Source organism: Dunckerocampus dactyliophorus, chromosome 6, assembly GCF_027744805.1.
Source record: "Dunckerocampus dactyliophorus isolate RoL2022-P2 chromosome 6, RoL_Ddac_1.1, whole genome shotgun sequence".
NCBI lineage: Eukaryota > Metazoa > Chordata > Actinopteri > Syngnathiformes > Syngnathidae > Dunckerocampus > Dunckerocampus dactyliophorus.
This window is the reverse complement of record NC_072824.1, coordinates 5,697,501-5,717,618: the sequence shown is the minus strand read 5'-3', so window position 1 is coordinate 5,717,618 and position 20,118 is coordinate 5,697,501. Positions and strand designations below refer to the sequence as shown.

At 45.3% G+C, this 20,118-nt stretch overlaps 2 protein-coding genes across 9 annotated transcripts in view; one reads left to right on the top strand and one right to left on the bottom strand.

Annotated features, from left to right (window-relative positions):
- nacc1b (nucleus accumbens associated 1, BEN and BTB (POZ) domain containing b) overlaps positions 1-18,502 on the bottom strand; it is a 33,158-nt gene extending 14,656 nt beyond the window's left edge. Inside the window, exons 1-9 of one of the 7 annotated variants that reach the window (XM_054778631.1) lie at positions 16,962-17,180; positions 16,779-16,884; positions 8,671-8,821; positions 7,849-8,091; positions 7,565-7,756; positions 3,890-4,364; positions 3,125-3,422; positions 2,932-3,029; positions 864-2,841 (exon numbers count right to left, since the gene is read on the bottom strand). In XM_054778631.1, coding sequence (XP_054634606.1) covers positions 2,516-2,841; positions 2,932-3,029; positions 3,125-3,422; positions 3,890-4,364; positions 7,565-7,756; positions 7,849-8,091; positions 8,671-8,796 — 1,758 coding nt within the window. In that variant the 5' untranslated portion in view covers positions 8,797-8,821; positions 16,779-16,884; positions 16,962-17,180 and the 3' untranslated portion in view covers positions 864-2,515. Of the gene's footprint in view, positions 1-863; positions 2,842-2,931; positions 3,030-3,124; positions 3,423-3,889; positions 4,365-7,564; positions 7,757-7,848; positions 8,092-8,670; positions 8,822-8,915; positions 15,980-16,005; positions 16,736-16,778; positions 16,885-16,961; positions 17,228-18,401 lie in introns of those variants that run through there. The other 6 variants (XM_054778629.1, XM_054778633.1, XM_054778635.1 and 3 more) reach the window with 6 other exon arrangements.
- A 165-nt stretch (positions 18,503-18,667) lies between these two features.
- Positions 18,668-20,118, top strand: part of trmt1 (tRNA methyltransferase 1) — an 8,264-nt gene continuing 6,813 nt past the window's right edge. The window contains exons 1-4 of one of the 2 annotated variants that reach the window (XM_054780008.1): positions 18,668-18,802; positions 19,199-19,540; positions 19,615-19,807; positions 19,876-20,063. In XM_054780008.1, the coding sequence (XP_054635983.1) occupies positions 19,212-19,540; positions 19,615-19,807; positions 19,876-20,063 (710 nt within the window). In that variant the 5' untranslated portion in view covers positions 18,668-18,802; positions 19,199-19,211. Of the gene's footprint in view, positions 18,870-19,198; positions 19,541-19,614; positions 19,808-19,875; positions 20,064-20,118 lie in introns of both variants that reach the window. The other variant, XM_054780009.1, reaches the window with a different exon arrangement.

Genomic DNA, 20,118 nt, shown 5'->3' with positions numbered 1-20,118 from the left:
TGTGGGAAGCGCAAAAGATTTAAGACAGGGATTGACAATCGACTTAACGTGCTTGATGGATTCATTGTGAAAATGAATGATGGTATGTTTATTTTGCTCTGCTATAGACTGTATATTATTGATCACAGTAATGTATGTAATGTCACGGTGGCAGTCTGCACTGATGCATCTCGTTCTTTAGACAGCGAACAAGTTGAGACTGAGTCAACAGCGCCTCTGATGGCTGCAGTCAAGCAGTGCACGCCATTGCTTCAAGATGCAAATTTAAATACAATCGGTTGATTCTGATTGAATTCATCAAAGCAATTTTTGATATGAAATGTAATACATTATCTTATATTTGTATGAAATAAACATGCTGTTTTACACATATTTCTTACTAATGGTGTGCGTGTCGGAGAAAGAAGGTGTGAGGCAGACAAAAACAAACAGCGTCTCAACGTCTGCACACGCGCAAGCACACCCATCCATCCACCCACACAGTGACAAGCATGCGCAATCAGTGTTCGATGCAGCCAGACACACACGTATGCGGCACATAGATTGAGAAGCATTGTGGTTGGCTTGGAGAGACACACACACACACACACACACACACACACACACACACACACACACACACACAGATGTGAAAAGACAAAAAAAAACCCATACATTAATATGCATACGTGCACACAAAGCCTCCACATAAGCAGCCAGTCTTAGTATGCATTCATTACTTATGCATTGTGTACGCATAAACCCCCCCAAAAGCAAGAAAGGCTTTCTTGGTTTTTTGTGTGTGTGTGTGTGTGTGTGTGTGTGTGTGTGTGTGTGTGTGTGTGTGTGTGGGGGGGGGGGGGGGGGGGGGGGGGGGGGGGTCGTCACTGTCCTCGTCTTCCCTCCTTTGGCAACGGCGGATAAGTCCTATTTAACAAGGTGGCTGGTTTTAAACAACAAATAGACACTTTTTTAAAAAAATGTGCAAACTGCCCTTCAAGAAAGTCCCCTCAGTCCCCTTTAAAGCCTGTTTCGCACAAAGCTGCCACCCAAAGACGGCACTCTGGTATCTGGGGACAAAACTGTTCCCCAAATATTCCATCTTTTATGGCAGCACCAGCACGCTCCGTTGTGCTGTATTTGAAGGATTTCATGTCACATCAGAAGTTGCGGATGTCGTCATCCAATTGTCTGATTGTGGGGATGCGGTCTGTGAAAGCGCACGCGGGTACGGCAATATTGCGCTTTTGTTGGGTTCTGTATAAAAGGCACAGGCAGATGTTCTATTAAACGGCTCTGATGTGGCAGTTGAATGGGATCTCTGTGTGAAAGGGGCTAAACTCTTCCATTATCTCCCACGGACCTTTCAGTAAGTTGTAATCGTACCATGTGTGCGCAGAAGGGAGATGGGGGGCAACTTCCTGCCTTAAAGCCTCTTAAATCACATTTAAATATAAAAAAACGACAAATTGTAAACAGCTTTCCTCAAAAAATTGTTTCTACATAACACTGGCCTGTATATATATTACAAAATAACACTAGTCTCGATTGGACGGCGCCTTCAAGGTTAAGTTTGGGGGGTCGATTGTGTGATTTCACTGTTTGGCTCAGTTTGACAGCTTTACTACCGGCAAAAGTCCAAAAGACGACAGTGACGCTAAACAGTCCCACGAGTGACAGCAACACTCGGGATGCCACCCCTCACGGTAAGGTGCTCGACGTTTACCATCCAAATATTTATAAAGTCAGTCGTGTTTAAAGTCGGAGTCAACGCAGCTGCATGTCTCAACAGAACCAAACATCTCCTTGAACGAAAGCTGCCACGTTTGGGAGGCAAGAGATGAGGTTCTGTGTATTTGTTAAAGAGTTAGAGAAGTTGGTTTCTATGGCAACGCTGATGTAGAAATCTAAAACGGGATTCATAACCTCATCAAGAAAAGGTTTGATTTGCTCGCATGGCTGCTCACGCCTTTTGGGAGGATTTTTACATTTAAAAAGGTTATAAATCGATCATTTCGTGGCCCTCCCCCCCCAAACATTTCTCTGAGGAATCAGCTGATCCCAGAGGACAGGAAGTAGCGCAGGTCTTTGACCAATATTGGAAACACGCTCCCGCAGGAGTCTTATTGGAATAGCACACATTTAAAGTTTAAAGTAAACAAACTCACGTCGTTCTTCTGGGCCTGTCACCCACTCATACATTCGGTATGACAGCAACAGTGTTAGCGGACATGTGACTTGGTCACGCCTCTCCCGAGAATGTCAGATTTTGGCAGGAGAGGAACCTCAATGACAACATGCAGAGGGGCGAGGGGGGTTTTGGGGGCGCTCCACCTCCTGTCACGGACACTTTAGGAGGGACAACATCGAGGCAAGCGAGTATACGTCGAAGAAGGTAAAAGCAGGTGAAGATACAAAGGAAGAAAAAAAAATCCCCAAACAGACAGAAGCAGCGACACCAGAAAAACCTCATCGCCGCACCTCCCCCCCCCCCCCCCCCCCATCTGTCCAAATATTGGTCTGTCAGTTCACTCACTCAAAACAAAGTGCTGCCATCTCCTCCTGCCCCCTGGAGGGCGTCTGCTGGCGTGGCTCCGCCGCCCGCTTCGTTACTGTTGGCGCTCGCAGCCGCCACGGCGTCCAAGGAGGCCTGGTCGAAGCCTTGCTCTGCGCCCAGCCCATCGGCCTCCATCTTGACGCTGTCGGCGAGGAACGTGGAGTAGGCGTCGCTGTCGGCCATCAGGAGTTTGAGTTTGGGGATCCAGCTCTTGCGGACCACGCGGCGGGCATTGGTACACATGTCGGCGGCGATGGCGTTCATCTCGCTCTCCCTGAAGCTTGGCGCGAAGTTCTGACAGTAAACTGTGAAGGATGGAGGTGAAGACGAAGAGGGGTGGAAATAGGAGGCGGGGCGGCAACGGTGTGAAATTTACAGAACGACAGGTGACTCACATTTGACGGCGTGCAGCACTCTGTTGTCCAGCGGCTTGCGGCTCGGATCATTGGTGGATGAGCGGATGCCAGTCCCACAACTGTTAGCCAGAGTGCTCCTGTGGAGAAAGAAACCATGGTGACTCAGTGCTTTCCCAACCATTCTATTAGGATCAGGAACAGGAACAATGTTTGGGTCTGGTCAGCCACTCACCTGTCGAAGAAGGCGGCGAGCAGTCGCCTGAGCAGGACTTTGTGGCGGGTGCCGGCACTGACGTGACAGTTCATCAGCTGGGCGCGCGAGATGAACACCGAGGTGCCGCTCACCAGCTCCAGCTTCTCGGCAGGGTCGCCCTCCTCATAGAGCTTCGGGTGGCAGCGGTTGCCGATCTGGCTGATGAGCTCGGACGGCAGCGATGCCAGCTCCTGTCTGGCCCGTCCACCTCTACCCCCTCGCCCACCACCCGAGTCCGGGGCAGCGTCTGGCAGAGCCTCCACCTTTTCCCCTGTCACTGAGGGGCAAAATGAGACATTAGTGGACAGTCGGACATTTTGACCCTAGATGGTTCTGTAAAGGTACTCTTTAGCCTTTCTTCCTGGTTCTTTGAACCACATGGCTATCAAAGAAGTAGTCAATGATCACACAACTGGAAAGGATTTCAAACTGTATTAAAAAATATTTTTGTTTACAGCGCTGGACCTCATCAATGAGGAAGATCAAAAAAAGACCACAGAATGAAAGCACACGGAGTCGAGAGCAGTTGCCGCATCCCTCAACAAAGTGAATGTTAAGTTTGTGTTGAAGTGAGAGATACGTTTGTGTGAGTGAGAATGCAGCTATTGTGTCTCCATCAGTCATATGTGCGTGTTGTGCAACTCTGATGATGAGTGTATGTGAGTGTAGGTGTCAAGAAGGCCTTCTACGGAAAGCTGTTAGACTGAATCTTAAGGTGCAATAATAATATCGAACAGTTCAGACCTGCAGTGTTGGCGTTGAGCATGCTGTACATGGTGTATATGTTGCAGATTTGTCTGTACTGTTCCTCTGCGCTTTCATCGGCCATCTCGTCTTCTTCCTCGTCGTCGTGGTAACTGATGGGCGAGTCGCTGGTGTACAAGCTAAACGTGCCCGGACTTGTCCCTTCAGGGGTCCCACCATTTTGATTGTTGTTGGTGGTGGCGGTGCTGCTGTTGTTATTGTTGCTGTTGGGGTTACTACTGACTCCGCCGCCACCAGGCAATGGAGGTGCATTGGAGGCCAGTACACCCTGCCCAGAGGCCTCCTGGGTAGCGGTGCTAGAGGAGAACGATGAAGAGGAGGACGAGGAAGAATAGCGAGGGGCCTTCCTTTGGCCACCTGCCGCTCCAGAACCGCCTCCACCGTCACGGTTTCCCCCCTCCCACAGTCGCTTGGCCACTGGGATGCAGACCACAGAGTAGGGGAATCCCTCCGTCTGAGAAGAATAGATAATTTCTTAATTTAAATAAAATATTGAAGACATGTCTGAGTCATTGGCTTGAACAATCTTAATGCTCCACTCCGGCCCTGTGGGTGGCGGTAGAAAACTGCAACATGCCGCAAGCTTTTTTTTCCTGAATGTGGAGGCTTACTCGTACGCTCATAACCAAAATACAAAAAATGGAATCTACAGACAAAGATGTAGGTAAATTTCCTAACAAAATAAAAAAAGCTACAGTAGTTCCAATTTTCAAAAACGTAGACGAACATCAATTTACAAACTACAGCCCAGTCTCCTTATTACCACAATTTTTCCAAATTATCGAAAAGTTGTTTAACAACAGGTGCACAAATTTATTAGTAAGAATGAATTACTCGCAGACAGCCAATACGGATACAGAACTAACATTTCAACATCCATGGCACTGATCAAAATTACAGAGGAAATTACCAACGCTATAGACCACAGAAAGTGTGCGGCTGCAGCATTTATGGATCTGACAAAAGCCTTTGATGCAGTTAATCACAAAATTAGAAAAATACGGAATCAGAGGGTTAGTTTTAATTTGGGTTAAAAGCTACAACAGGAAGCAATATGTGAAGCTAGGAGAATACACATCTGCAGGTTTAAATATTATGTATGAAGTACCCCAGGGGTCAATACTGGGACCAAAACTGTTCAACTTATAATATATATTTGCTCATGATCAAAAATCACTCCATACTCTTTACTGTTCTCTGGTATTACCATATCTAAATTATTGTGTGTAGATATGGGGTAATAACTATAAAAGTAATCTTAATTTGGTAAATGTACTGTAAAAAAGATCAGTAATCATGGATAGATCGTGGATAGAGAACATAGAAATCCTCTATTTCTGAAATCACAAATATTAAAATTTGCTGATCTAGTCAATTTTCAAACAGCTAAAATTATGCATAAAGCAAACAATAACCTGCTACCCAAAAATGTCATACAATACTTTTCAACAACAGAGGAGAAATACAGTCATGGAAAAAAATATTAAACCACCCTTTCTTTAGTTTCTTGTTCTTTTTTAATGCCTGATACAACTAAAAGGTACAGTACCTTTGTTTGCACAAATATAACAATGACAACAAAAATACCTCATAAGAGTTAAATTTTTTGGCAGTACAATGCGATAGCTATTCATGTAAGCCCTTTCTCACCTACAAGGCCAGGACACACATGTCAGAATGCTATTTATAGACTATAGCTCTGCATTTAATACAGTCAGCCCCCACAGACTCACAGATAAGCTCCTCACACTTGGCCTGTCACCCTCCCTCTGTAACTGGGAGTTTAACTTTCTAACAGGCAGGCCCCAGTCAGTCAGAGTCCACAATCGCACATCCAGCTCAATGATTGTGAGCACTGGGACCCCACAGGGGTGTGTACTGAGTCCGCATCATTAAATTTGTGGATGGCACTACAGTCATCGGCCTGGTGGTGTTGAAACATCATACAGAAGAGAGGTGGCGGCACTCATAGCTTGGTGTCGTGATAACAATCTCCTTCTCAATATAGATAAGACTAAAGAGATGAACATCGACCCAAGAACAAGGGAAAAGGAGCCGCATAGACCCCTGTTTATTGATGAGACTGAGGTGGAGAGGGTGAAAACCTTCAAGTTCCTTGGCACACACATCAGCGAGGACCTCACCTGGTCTCACAACACCCAACAAATTATCAAGAAGTCCCAAAGGAGACTGTACTTCCTGAGGAGACTGAGGAAATTTGGCATGTCCACCACAATCCTTAGTTGCTTCTATAGATGCACTATCGAAAGTGTCCTTACAGCCTCCATCACTGTTTGGTACGGTAACTGTACAACACGTGATAGGAAGGCACTCCAGCAGGTAATCAAGACCTCACAGAACATTGTTTGGGCAGTCCTCCCCTCACTGCAAGACATTTATAAATCTAGAGTCCTACGCAGAACACACAACCTCATCAAGGACAGCACACATCCACAACACTCATTATTCACACTCCTACCGTCAGGCAGACGCTACAGGAGTTTGAAGTCCAGGACCACAAGGCTGGCAAACAGTTTTTACCCACAGGCCATCAGGCTTCTCAACGAAGCACTCGCACACGCCGCACGCAACACACGCACACACTCATAGCACTTTATTTATTTATTTGTATTAATGTCTCTTCTGTTGTTGCTTAATTTATTGGTATTAATGTTTCTTCTGTTCTTATTCATTTTCTTGTGTTTTCTCTCTTTTTTTGGGAGAATGAACAGAATAAGAATTTCATTGCATAGTATAACGACCTGTTTTACTGTGCATATGACAATAAAACTCTTGCATCTTGAATCTTGAATGTAAGAACTTAAGTAATTTTGTTTATTATCATGGAAAACCATGAAAGTTGCTAGATATCAGCTCTTAAATTAAACTCTTATGAGCCATATTTGTTATCATCATTATATTGGTCCAGACCAATGTAGCTTTAGTTGTACCAGGCATTAAATTGGATCAATAAACTCAAGAAACAAGGGTGGTCTCATCATCTTTTCCATGATTGTATGATCTCAGGGAAAAACTAAACTTATACACGAGAACAACGCTAAAAACCCACAGCATTTCAGTAGGTGGAACCATATTATGGAATGGATTGAGTAAAGAACTCAAACAAAGCACCAAGATGATCAATTTCAAGAAACAATACAAACAGTTGATGTTTGCCAAATACAAGGAAGAAGTGTTTTAAACCATTGTGTACAAAATGCAATGTCTAATCACTACAATACTCATTACTCTTCATTCTTGTGAGTTCACTGTCAGTACCCACCTATTATTACAACTACAGTAAGTTCAGTTATGTCTATTTAAACCGATTATTATTTATTTACTATTATACTAATTATGTGATTATTATTTATTATGATTGAGGAAAAACCTTGACAATTATATTATTGCATTGTTACATTTCCCCATGTATTAACTGGTAAAGACTACATTGGAATACAGGAAGTGAATAAATGCATTGCAATGGATGTGAAATGGACGAGCGGTAGGATTAAATAAGTTCTGCTTTTTCCTACTGCTTTCGGACATGTGGAACTGCAAATTGAACTATGTGATGTATTCCATTGTAACTTGTACGCATGTTCAAATAAAATTAAACCATTACCATAGTTCAAGAAATGAGAGGAGGTCTACCTGTTGAGGCTGAGGTGTAGCGGCCGTCTGTTCCGTCTTCACCTTGTGCACCAAGGGGAGGGGTGTCAGACAAGAGGCAGGTCTGCCGGAAGCCGGGGGACCACCGGCCCCTCCCACCATTGGTGTGACCGGACTCTGGGGCTCCGTCTCTTCCGTGTGGAGACCCTGTGAGTCGCAGCTCGGGGACGAGACCTGCGGAGGCAAAGGACACATTTACAGTTCAATCTACGTCATCAGATTGTCTAGTCATCGTTCCCGATCACAGTCCCTCCTTTGGATTGTACCTTGAGGAAAAACTCTGTGCCCTTCTCCATGATCTGTTGGATCTGGAGGAAGCCGGCAGTGTACATGAGCAGGAACTGGTCGCCTACGTTCATGCTGAGGCGGCCCGTGTAGCAGAAGGCTAGAATTTGCTGGAAGCTCTGTGGTTGCACGGCAGGCGGCAGCTCCACCACCGAGCTCTTCCCACCGGCGTTGAACAGGTCCCGGAAGTACGAGGAGCTGGCGGCCAGCACAGCACGGTGGGCCTAAGGACGGGAGAGAAAAGATACTCTGAGAATAGTTTTTGTTTGTTGTTATCTTTGCATTTACTTACGGCATCTGATGTATTACTGCTGGCTGTGAATTGAATTACCCCCCCAGAGATAAACGACACCTTAAAACTTTACACTCAAGCTCCTGACAGGGGAGTCAGGAGGCTGCGAGGACTGCAGGAAAACATTCAAATGAGGACTCCGGCAATTTATTTTCTTATCTCACCAATTGACTTGCACTGCAATCACTGAGGGACTAATTAAACTCGACTGTACATCTTCAAAAAACGATTTGGTCGAGTGAACTCTGGGAAAATGAGCAATGCAGGCTTTCTGCAGGCGCGCTGATCTACCTCTTCTACCAGGGCAACAACTTGGCAACAATATAAAAAAAGAGGATGATTGTGAACATTTCTTAAAAATCTTGTGCACACGTTAATTTAAATACTGTCCCACGACCATGACTGTACGTCCAAGTCATCCTAAGAACATGAAACAGTTCTTAAACACTTACTTGAGTGAGTAAAGGCGTACAACTGGCTTAGGAGAGGAAAAAGAAAACAAGTGTCTGACCTTGAAGGCGTGTCCCTTGACCACCACAGAGATGTCACAGTAGAGGCCCTGCAGACGCTGCTCATTCAGACACTCCAGGACATTGTTGCCAAAGTTGGGGATCGCCATCTGTAGCGTCTGAGCCATAACGCTGTGCCCAGCACCACGGGGTCTGTGAGGGTCCACAACAACGTGACAAAGATACTTCAATATTGACTTTGAAACCCCAAATGTAGTCAATTTCTAGGCTATGGCTTTCTTTTTACCTTACTTCAAACAAAGTGTTAGGATGCTTTTTGGCCTACTTCCCTTTCCCACCGCTCGGTCAAAAGAAAGTCGCTTATATAATGCGTCTATTTCACCGTCACAGTAACACATCACAACAAGCTGTGATCAAAAGTGGACCAACACCCAACCCGACATGAAATAACCCGTCCTTAATAATAGATTCTGTGTAAGAATGAACACCTTCCACGCTTTATTTTGGTTTCACATACAAATAAAGTAGGATATTTTAATTCTACGAGAATATTTTTCACAAACTCATACTCTAAACCAGAAGTGCCCAAACTTCTTCCAGCAAGGGACACATAGTGAAAAATGAAGGACGCAACTTTGATATTTTGTAAAGCAACACATGTAAATACGCTACAAAGTTATATACAGTATATTTCAAGACAAAACTGCATCTCAGCTTTGTCATATAGGTGAAAAAGCCCATTATTAGTATCAGCTTCACTCTTTGATCCTTTTTCCTCCAATTTTGCTGTTTTTTTTATTTTCCAAATATTTCAACTTTATTCTTAAATAATCTCTTTATTCTCATAATAGTTAGTAATATTCTTATAATGTAATCTTATCAGCGTATATTAACTTGTGTTCACTGCAAGTTTTCAGGACTTTTATGCGTTTACTGTAGAAGCTAATCTTGCTGAAGCCACACGCACCTATGTGTAGGCATAGGCTGGTATGAGATTCAACAGTATGATAGCCTTGGGCAAAAATATCACGGTTTGATGGTTTCACGGTATTATGGCTCTGAAATGTGTTATTTTGAAATATCTTTATTGAAAAGACAAAAAAGTCAAGTCAAAACAGTCATTTTTAAACGACATAAGAGAACACGATGTAAGTGGAACATATGTATTTAAAATAAATAAAGAATAACTGAATTCTTTCTAAATAAATAAATAAAATGCAGTTCTCATTTCAGTCTACTGTGGCTAATCCTGCAAACCAAGTCACAACACAGTCAATATTTACTTAGTAAAAAACTGTAATTGATATACATTTTATGGTTAACTGTCACATATTTATAAATTATTATCAACTAAAAAGGGTCCCTGACATGATTTTTCAACTGTGCCTAAATATGTTCTATATTGTTTGCAATTATGTTTTAAATTATTTGTTTTTTTTAAAAAAAAAGCAAATGTTAAATTCATAAAAATAAAAATAAAAATTGTGTGGGCGCCATTTTGGTCTCAACTCCTTAGAAAAAGGCCGTTTCCCAAAGTGATGTCGGCAAAGGAGCAGCTCTCAGCAAACGCCTAGTAAACAAACCCTTCAAGATGCAGCCCGCTGACTTCATTCGCTATATTTTTCATGCAAAAACGTTGTGTTCCCGCTGGCTGTTCACAGTGTCCGAGTGATACTCTAAGTTTGTTTTCTTTTCCAAAAGAAGAAGGTTTAAGACTACAGTGAACGAAGCAAGTCAGACAAGGGGTAAATGGACTGCTATGAAGAAACACCTTTACAAGAAGCATTTAGCTTGAAAGTACGGTACAAACGCCTTTTGCATGCTACTCCTGATGCTATGCAACACAGGACATGGCGCGACAGAACACACAGTAAGTCATGTCTTATTTACATACTGTATTCTAAACAGTATGCCACCATAACGACAAGCATTCAAAGCATTGTACATGTTATAAAACATACTTTCACTGCCATATGTTGACGGTGGGAGGCAGGGCGGAGACAAACTACACAACAAAAAAAGGCTCCCTTTACGCTCATTAAGAAGCCCATTTAAAATAATAATTATAGGATAAGCAACTCCAAGGTAGTTTACACTTGCCATTTTGTGTTTGAAGCTGACCAATCTTTATCTGCATGTCTTTGTCATCGGACACCTCCGCTACAAATCGTATCGTATCGTATCAAATCGTATAAATACGGCTTAATTCCGTGTTCTGCAAGTTCTCTATTTCATCTCCAGATGCTTCTGCCTCCTCGAAAACTATTGACACATCGCTCAAATCTTTGCTATAATCACTGTAAACATCTTCTATCTGGTCCATCCTCCCATGTTTGTTTACTCTGCCTAAGATGAGAGCTGACCCTTCGCCGACGTCACTTCCGGAAATGCCCCTTTTCTGCGGCAAACAACAAAAAAACGTAGATCGTAATACAAACAATATAGAGCATATTAAAGCAAAGTTGATAAATCATGTCAGTGACCCTTTAAGGTGAATGAGATGTGTTTTCTGTGGGGAAAAAATGGCCTATTTTCAGAGGAAAAACAAAAACCTGCAAGAACGTGAATGCTGACAATTGTCAGCCTGTCCACACAACCAAAAGCGAACTGTGTGCACGTTTAAATGTAGTTGTTATAATGCTGCTGTGTTAAGTTATCAAATTTTACGTCACCAAAAGTGGTCGGTGGTTTGGACATCTCCTGCTCTACTAGTATGAATCCTTGGTGTTTTGCCCTGAATACAACGCAATCAATAAGATTTATTTGAAATATTGCTGCTGATGGAAGGTGCTCATTTAAGATTCGCATGGCGTTGATGCACCTCAGTTGCCAAAAAGCTCCACTGCTGTTTAAAAATTCACACGCAAACTCCTCATTAAAAGAATGCGAGACTGGGCTGAGAGAAGTGAGCTAAACGAGCGCTGGACCTGTGCCCGGCACCCACGTGAGTGCCGTGTCGAGGACGGAGAGGCCGTTGGCACTTTGTCATAATGAATTTGTTAGCTTTACAGCAGCTAATTATTTGTGATGGAAGGGAGGCAAGTGGAAATAAGACCACGTGTGAGAGTAAACATGGCCTATTTATAGCGCTCCTACTGCATATTGAAATGGAACTATTCAATTCCATTTTACAGCTTCCTGCCTTCACACATTCTGCCTGCCTTGGTGCTTTTAATGGTAACGTTTGTTAGCAGCACTTGGTGGGCGCTTGCAATGTGTACGATAACTTCTCACTACTGTTGCTATGCACTGCAGACAGCCGAGACCAAAAGTGTCCAAAGGTTTTCCACTGTGGGCTACATACAGAAAAATTAAGTGTGCAGGGGCCGTTTTTATTTGATGCTCTTCACCTTCACCTATCGACGTGGGAGGCAAGTTAGATAAGCAGCACGATGACATCAAGTCCTTAACAAAACACATTAAGGAAGTGAGGAATGACTCTGCATCACTTTGTGAAAAAAGTGGTTGAGCTGGAAGAGACAGTGGATGCCTTATAAAAAGAAAAATGATGACCAAGATGGCATATAACGCAAATGATGTGTCAGATTGATGATTTGGAACAGTCGATGCGCATGAGACATGTGTTCGCGTGATTCGAGATCGCAATGTCTCCTCAACTTGCTCTGTTTCTTTTGTTATTGCGGGCCTTTTGGCACTTCCCGCGAGAGGGAAATGACGCATGCAGAAATGCCGACCCATCGCAGCTCTGCCGTCCGCATCAGCATTGACACGAGGTTGGAATTTTTTGCAAGTGTGCGTCAGATGTAGTGCAGGAGCATGATTCAGCCTTAAGACCACTACACTGCTACGTTATTAAACATCTACACTGCTTTCAGAGGATCAGCGACCTGGCAGTTACATGTACTTTAGTGTCAAAGAGTTTTGTGATTTCCGAATGCGGTATGTGCCCTGACTGTGTGTGTGGCTGCGTGCAGAGAGGACAGTTGGGTTTGCTGATGTTGTTTTGGCGTGGTTCGCTCCACAGAAGCCGGTTTTGTTTTTTGCAATAAAAAGATTGTTGATCTGTAACTAGTTCTCGAGCAGGTCTCGTGTTTATGCACCAAAATTACGTTTTCAATTCATTTATGGGTGCGCGTACATGACCACAAAACGACGAAACACGGAACACCGTGTGTTTGGGGCCCTGTCCACACGGGAATGCTCCTGGGATTTTTATTTTTTCCACACTGTGCCGGATTAGTAAATAGTTGCATCCAGACTGAACGAATAACTGAGTGAAAAAGGTGTAATACACAAGGCACACCTACATGTGGCTCTGTGAAAACATACGCAGACGGAACCACGTGACACACCAAACCATAGAAGAAGAAAGAACAGATGCACTTGAGAATATAAGAAAAGAAAAGGGAGAATGTGGACGGTGAGTGATGACACCTGCTACTGCTGGTGTTGCTACACCTGGAGGACAGCGGGAGCGCTGTGAGGGTCATGTTTTTTGACTTCTCCAGTGCCTTTAACACTATCCAGCGGTCACTGCTCAGAGTGAAGATGGAGAGTGTGGGAGTAGACCAACAACTGACTGCATGGATTATAGACTACCTCACCAACAGACCACAGTATGTGAGGCTCCGTCACTGTGTGTCTGACATTGTACTCTGCAGCACAGGTGCCCCTCAGGGTACGGTGCTCTCCCCTTTCCTCTTCACCCTCTACACCTCGGACTTCACACACAACTCCCCACAGTGTCACATCCAGAAGTTCTCCGATGACACAGCCATCGTTGGTTGTGTTTCAGAGGGGAATGATCTGGAATACAGGACGGTCATCAGGGACTTGGTCAGCTGGAGTGAGCTTAACCATCTGCAACTCAACACCAGCAAGACAAAGGAGATGATCATTAACTTCCAGAGGAAAACATCCCACTTCACACCGGTGAACATCCAGGGAGCGGACATAGAGTTGGTAGACAGCTACAAATTCCTGGGTGTTCACCTTACCAACAAACTGGACTGGTCCGTCAACACCCACGCCCTCTACAAGAAGGGCCAGAGTCGCCTCCAACTGCTGAGGAGACTGAGGTCCTTTGGTGTGTGCAGGACTCTCTTACGGACCTTCTATGACTCTGTGGTGGCCTCAGCCATCTTCTATGCTGTGGGCTGCTGGAGAGGGGGCAGCACGGACAGGGACAGGAGCAGGATAAATAGACTGATCAGGCGACCTAGCTCTGTCCTGGACGGTCCTCTGGACTCCGTGGAGGAAGTGGGGGAGAGAAGGATGTTGGCTAAGCTGACATCCATCATGGACAACACCTCTCACCCGCTACATGACACTGTGGGTTCCCTTAGCAGCTCCTTCAGCAGCAGACTGTTACACCCACGGTGTAAGAAGGAGAGGTTCCGCAGGTCCTTCATACCGACCGCTATCAGGCTCTACAACACCTGAACCATTTTGTATTCACTATGTCTATGCATTGCATGCATTGTCTATGACTATGCATTCTTTACTTGTGTACATACTTGTGTATCTTGCTTGCTGCTGTAACAGATGAATTTCCCTGCTGTGGGATTAATAAAGTACTACTACTACTACTACTACTACTACTACTACTACACTCGAAATATTCCGACACGCTGGCTTGTCATCAAAGCTCACTTCTGGTCACGTGATGGCGACGAGGCGGCGGTGGGTCGGTGACGTCATCGGTCTCGTATTGCCTGTTTACATAGCAACAACAAGCTGGCATTTTCAGATTTTCCCACTCTGGAAGCTGTTTTCAAGAAATACTGTTTCAGGTCACTCAGAACGCCGTTCCCTTGTGGATGAGAGGCTGAAATGATAAAAATTATTTGCTGTTTTGACCCGAAAATGTTTTCGTGTGGATAGACCCGGAATTGTTCTGATGGGAGGCCGTGTGTACATTTGTATTTAGAATAAGTCAGCTGGGATAGGCTCCAGCATACCCCCGCGACCCTAATGAGGTGAAGCGGCATAGAAAATGGATGGATGGATATGCAGCGGCACAATAAAAAATGAGGTACGTGACGCAAATGTCCCCCCGAGCTGGACTTTGAACGCCTCAAGTCTAGAAAAAAAAAAAACAATCAACACAGCCAACTGACAGAAGAGCGACACGGTATAGTTCCTAAATACTGAATATTAGCAGTAATTAAAGATATAAATATTACTTTTCAATGTGCATTTGTCCCATCACCTAATCAAACCTCAAGATAAGATAGCAATCCACACATTTACATCCTGGTATACATACAGACAGAGCCTAAACAGCTTGGGTTTGACCCCTGAAACAGATGCCAAAATGTACTACAAGAGGTGAAAATCCCCCATTAACACACCACGTGGTATTTGCACTTTGCGTGGCCTCAAGTGAGCAAGTGAACAGACGGCGCTGCTGACATTAAGACGCCTGTGTCGCTTCCAGGTGTAAATATGCACCGTCGCATGAATAATAAGCAGACAGTTGCCATGACAACAAGCATTGTGCCTATTAAAGAATGAATGCTGATAGCACACTTTTGAGATTGCGTTTTCCATTGCACAAAAGGTCTTATAGAATAAACGGAGACAATGCATGCGAGGATCCGCTTGAAACACTCGCAAGCATTGAGATGTCACCCAAGGACACCCGACACGCCACCTTTTTCCTCCTGGCGGGTCAGTGGGGGTCACCACAACATCCAGGAAGCATAAAAGAAAGTTAATTGCCACTACTTGACCTTTGCACTGTGGCCCCCTTGTGCCCCATTAAACACTCTGACACTGCTTAGCTGACACCCCCCCACACACACACACCACTTCCACTGCCACAAAGTCTGCAATATTTAAAACACATGCTGACACACTAGAGAGGCCAAAGTAATGCAAGTGAACAACTGCATCAGTCAGTTTCCTTTTTTATGGATGTTAAATGTGTGGTATTGTGTATTTGTTGTTTATTTGTACATTTGCACAATTCATCATGTCCGAAAAGGAGTAGGAAGAAGCAGAGCTCACTTAATCTTACCCCTTCTCCATATCCATGACTGATAATTCATTTATAGCACATCTTTTACATACTGACACTAGTAATATTTCGTTTGCTTACATTTTGGCATTTAAAGTTTGTTCACTTCCTGTGAGTGTCACCATTTTCTTGGCCTGTTAGCAAGTAGCGAGCTAAAGCTAAAGCTAAGTGCTACCACCACACCTACCTATGCATACAATTCCATAAAGCTAACAATTTTAAATCACAGTTACACAACTAAATCCCCGAATGGCTGGCTAGACGGCAACGTGTTCACCTCAGTGGCGGGGACACAAGCACCAAAATGAGGCTATGCTGTAACCTCCCCCCGCCCCGACGGACTAGAGCTCAGAAAGGAAAGTTAACCCATAAATATAAAATCAATTGATCTCACTTGGAAGTCGAGCACAGACGGTGTCTCGCCGATAGACGGCCGGGGAGGAGACGAGGGAGGTGGGGAAGCCACCAGCGACGAGGTCAGAGCTGGGGAAGAGAGCTCACGGTGCCCCGCCGTGTGCCAGCCGCGATGCCCGCTAGGATTTGGGAGTCCTCGGCTGGCCCGGGCCGGGCGGGCGGGAGGGAGTGAGAGACCGAGGGGAGCGGCGACGCCACAGCGAAAACGAACCATAAACGAACCATAAAAAGATTATCTACTTTATGTCGATATTATCCCCTCTAACCAAAAGACACTGAACATACAGATGAAATGTTTAAATAGAGCAGCTAGCTTCTTCTCCGGGTTTCCTCCTTGTCCTCGCATCGCGCCGAAAGACACCGCCGCTTCATAGGGGACACGCTGCTACCCCCCTCCTCCTCTAAATTGTTCTTTCTCACGGTTACTTGACATTGATTAAAACGCTCCCGTGGATCAACACAACTCGCCCTTTTCGGTATCGATCACCGCGCTTCATCTTGAGCAGACATCAACAGGTCATACCGGGACACAACGCGCCGCCAATGACGGCCAGACAGACGAAGACCGGCATGGCGAGGCAAGCGGGCAGGAGGGAGGAAGGGGCGAGTTTAGATGGAACTTTATCACACTAAAAGGGAGAATAAATGGCGTTTGATGACAATTTTATTACGAGATAAGCTCTAGTTCATGTAAGAAGTGGTATTTTAGGAAAGTTCCGGCATGCGGTAGGAAGGGCTCATGGAGCCACTCACCAGGGGTATTGAGGCGACAGAAGGGGTGGCTAACCCGCGGCGATGAGTCGGTGCTTAAAGTTTGCCCACTGGCCCATCCCCCACAGCAGCTAGCTCAACTTCTGTACTGTTAAACAATTAAAAACAACAATGGCTTCTTCACTCCACCTCCCTCACTTTTCAACACGACAGTCGTCAACCTACCATTCACTTTACTGTCCAGAAAAAAAAGAAGTCCACCGTGAAAAAAAAGAACCAGAGTTCCACCGGGCATCACCGCGCGGCCCAACCGTCGCCCTGTGCGTGCTACTCGGCTAGTGCTCACTCACCCCCTCGGCCGCTGGAAAGTGGTTCTTCGCGGAGGGAGGAAGGAAGGAGGGCCAGGGAAGCTCACGTGTGCTGCTAGTGTGTCCCTCCGCCGCGCCGCAGGCAGCCATTCACTGCTGGGACTCTCAGCAGCAGCACTGTGCGTGATGGCGTGCGTGTGATCATGAAGGCATGCGCGTACACACTAGTACTTGACAAGGGGGTAAAGGGGTGTGTGCATAATGTACTGTACTGGCAAAGAGGGAGTCTTCCTTCATTTTTCCCAGGTTGCAGACAGATTGCAGAATCATCGATCAAACAGACAGTCAGTTTAAGTCACGTGACAATCACTCCTGTACTTTCACTTTCACCTTCACCAACAATGAATATCTATCTATCTAATAATGTATACACCCATAAAAATGCCTATCTTTGACACTCTAATATGCTTCACACACTTATTAAAGGCGTTTTAAATTATAAAATGTGCACCACAAACAAATGATAATGAATGATGGGAGAACAGATGGAATCGGATTCATAGTCTGGCCTTTAGCCTGGTCATCCAGCTACCGCAACAACTGCACTTTTGTTTCCTATGGCGCTGCCTCTGTCTCCCTCTCAAGCGGCTAGCTGGTACGCGGCTCCTCTCGCAATCCGAGAAGATGCGTTCCTGCAGTGGCACTTCTACATCATTCACGAAGCTTTCCCTGTGCTGTACAGTTTATGCTTTATTATCACATATTTATAAACTGTTACCGAATCAGGATGAACAAGACAAGTTTCCGGGGCCGCACGGTGGCCTAGTGGTTGGCATGTTGGCCACACAGACCTGGGTTCTCCCCATGCATGGCTTTTCTCCGGGTATTCCGGCTTCCTCCCACATTCCAAAAACATGCATGCTTGGTCAATCGGCGACTCTAAATTGTCCATATGTATGAATGTGAGTGTGAATGGTTGTTTGTCTATATGTGCTGTGCGATTGACTGGCAACCAGTCCAGGGTGAACCCCGCCTCTCACCCGAAGTCAGCCGGGATAGGCTCCAGCATACCCGCAACCCTAGTGAGGATAAGTGGCATAGAGGATGGATGTTTCCTGCTGAAACACTGAAAAAGCACAAACCGGCTGGTATAAAATAATAAATAAATGTTTGATAAGACATCTGCAAATGACTGGTAACCCACAGAGCCCTGAGATGAACATCTAGGAATAGTATACCAGTCCTTCACTTGGTAAATAAATGTTCTTATTTGTGCAGGTTCAGCACAATCAATCTTGCTATGGCTACTGGACTATTTAGTTCCTGCGAGATTGTTTTGTTTTTCATTTCTACTCACAGTCAAGATAATCCACAGTCCATCTTTAGCTGCACATCATAGTGGACTTGCTTAGATTAAATTCGATTATTCATGGACACACTCAGCAGTCATGATGTGTTTTCCAGGCTGCACACATGAGTGGAACTCGGCCGGGGCTGAGGAGGAGGAGTGTGTCCTCACCTTACCCTGACGTTACCCTACTGCTAGGTGACGTTGACAGAGCGAGGAGAGGAGAATTGGGCGGTGCTTTTGCGGCGACTGCTGCCACGCGAGCTTCCGTAGGCCTGCCTCAATCCAACATGGCGGCGCCCATACGCTAACGTGAGAGCGACTACAGCTAAAAGCTAAAAAGTTTGAGTAGCAGAACAGTATCGAAGCTGTCACCCCCTAAGGACGAACCAATTTGCCTTCACAAACCGGTGAGTTTTATTCAGGGGCTTCAGCGTGGACTGTAGCTTTGGCGCGAACATTTGTCAATAAAACACGGTAAGTTAGCCTGATTACACCTGAGGGCAAGACACTCTTTCTAGTGTTTCAAATTGTGACATTTGTACCCACTTCACTAAAGCCTACTTTACCTCACTTTGTTAGTGTTTGCCTCATATTTAACACACCAACCTCGGTTAGGAAATGTGGTAATGTGGTCGCACATAAATGTGTGCAAACTAGATGTGTTTATTTATCTTAAGTTAAAATCTTGCCTAGAAGAGTCAATTAATGCACCTGCTTTATTTTTTGCCCCATTTGTCCAGGTATTAATATTTTCTGTTATATTGTGTTTTTAAAAAAAAAATGTGTGTTTTTTTTCCCTCCAGGCTGTGTGTCTATATGCTGGTGCGGGCTGCCCGGCTGACCACTCTCATCGTCATCTCCCCACACCTACGTCCGTCCCGCGTAGCTGGAGCTGCCGCCTCCATCAGCATAGGACCGAGATCCATGGAGCCCTCGAAAACAGCCACACAGGACCCGGAGGTTCTCGATAAAAAGGCAGCGGCTGACTCTTCTTCTTCTGGGGCGCTGGCTGAGTGGCAGGAGGAGTCTCCAGCGGGACTCTTACCTGGCGAAACAGTGGTGAGGGAGGGCAAGGCGGCTATCCTGTTTCCTAGTGCGAATGAGGTGTTTTACAACCCAGTCCAGGAATTTAATAGAGATTTAACGTGAGTACAAGTACTAGCATTCACATTTTATTTTCTATACCTTATGTACTGGACCTCTTGTTCCTGCTCCCCAGATGTGCCGTGATCACCGAGTTCGCCAGAGATGTGCTGACTCAGCGTGGCGTCAAGGTGCAAGTGCCTGGCGAGAAGGAGCGTGTGGTGGTGTCGCTGTCCGATGACGCAAACGAGGCGGATGCGCAGAGCGAGGAGAAGAAGAAGGCAGAAGAGGCAACAACGATCACGGCGACTGCTGGGGAGAAATGTGAGGTAAGCAAGATCGTTTAATCACAATGGCCAAGACGTGATTAATCAAGTTCTTCATGTTTTGTGCTCAGCGGGGGCTTCGCGTGTTGGAAGGATTGGCGGCGTCCGGTCTGCGGTCGGTGCGGTTCGCCCTGGAAGTGCCGGGCCTTCAAAGTGTCACTGCTAACGACTTCTCCACCAAAGCCGCCGCCCTGATTGCCAGGAACGCTCAGTACAACAAAGTCAGCGAGCTCCTCCAAGCCAGCTGCAAGGACGCCAGGTTCTACTTTGTTTTAACATTTCCATTTCATCCACTCTAGGATGGATTTTGTCAG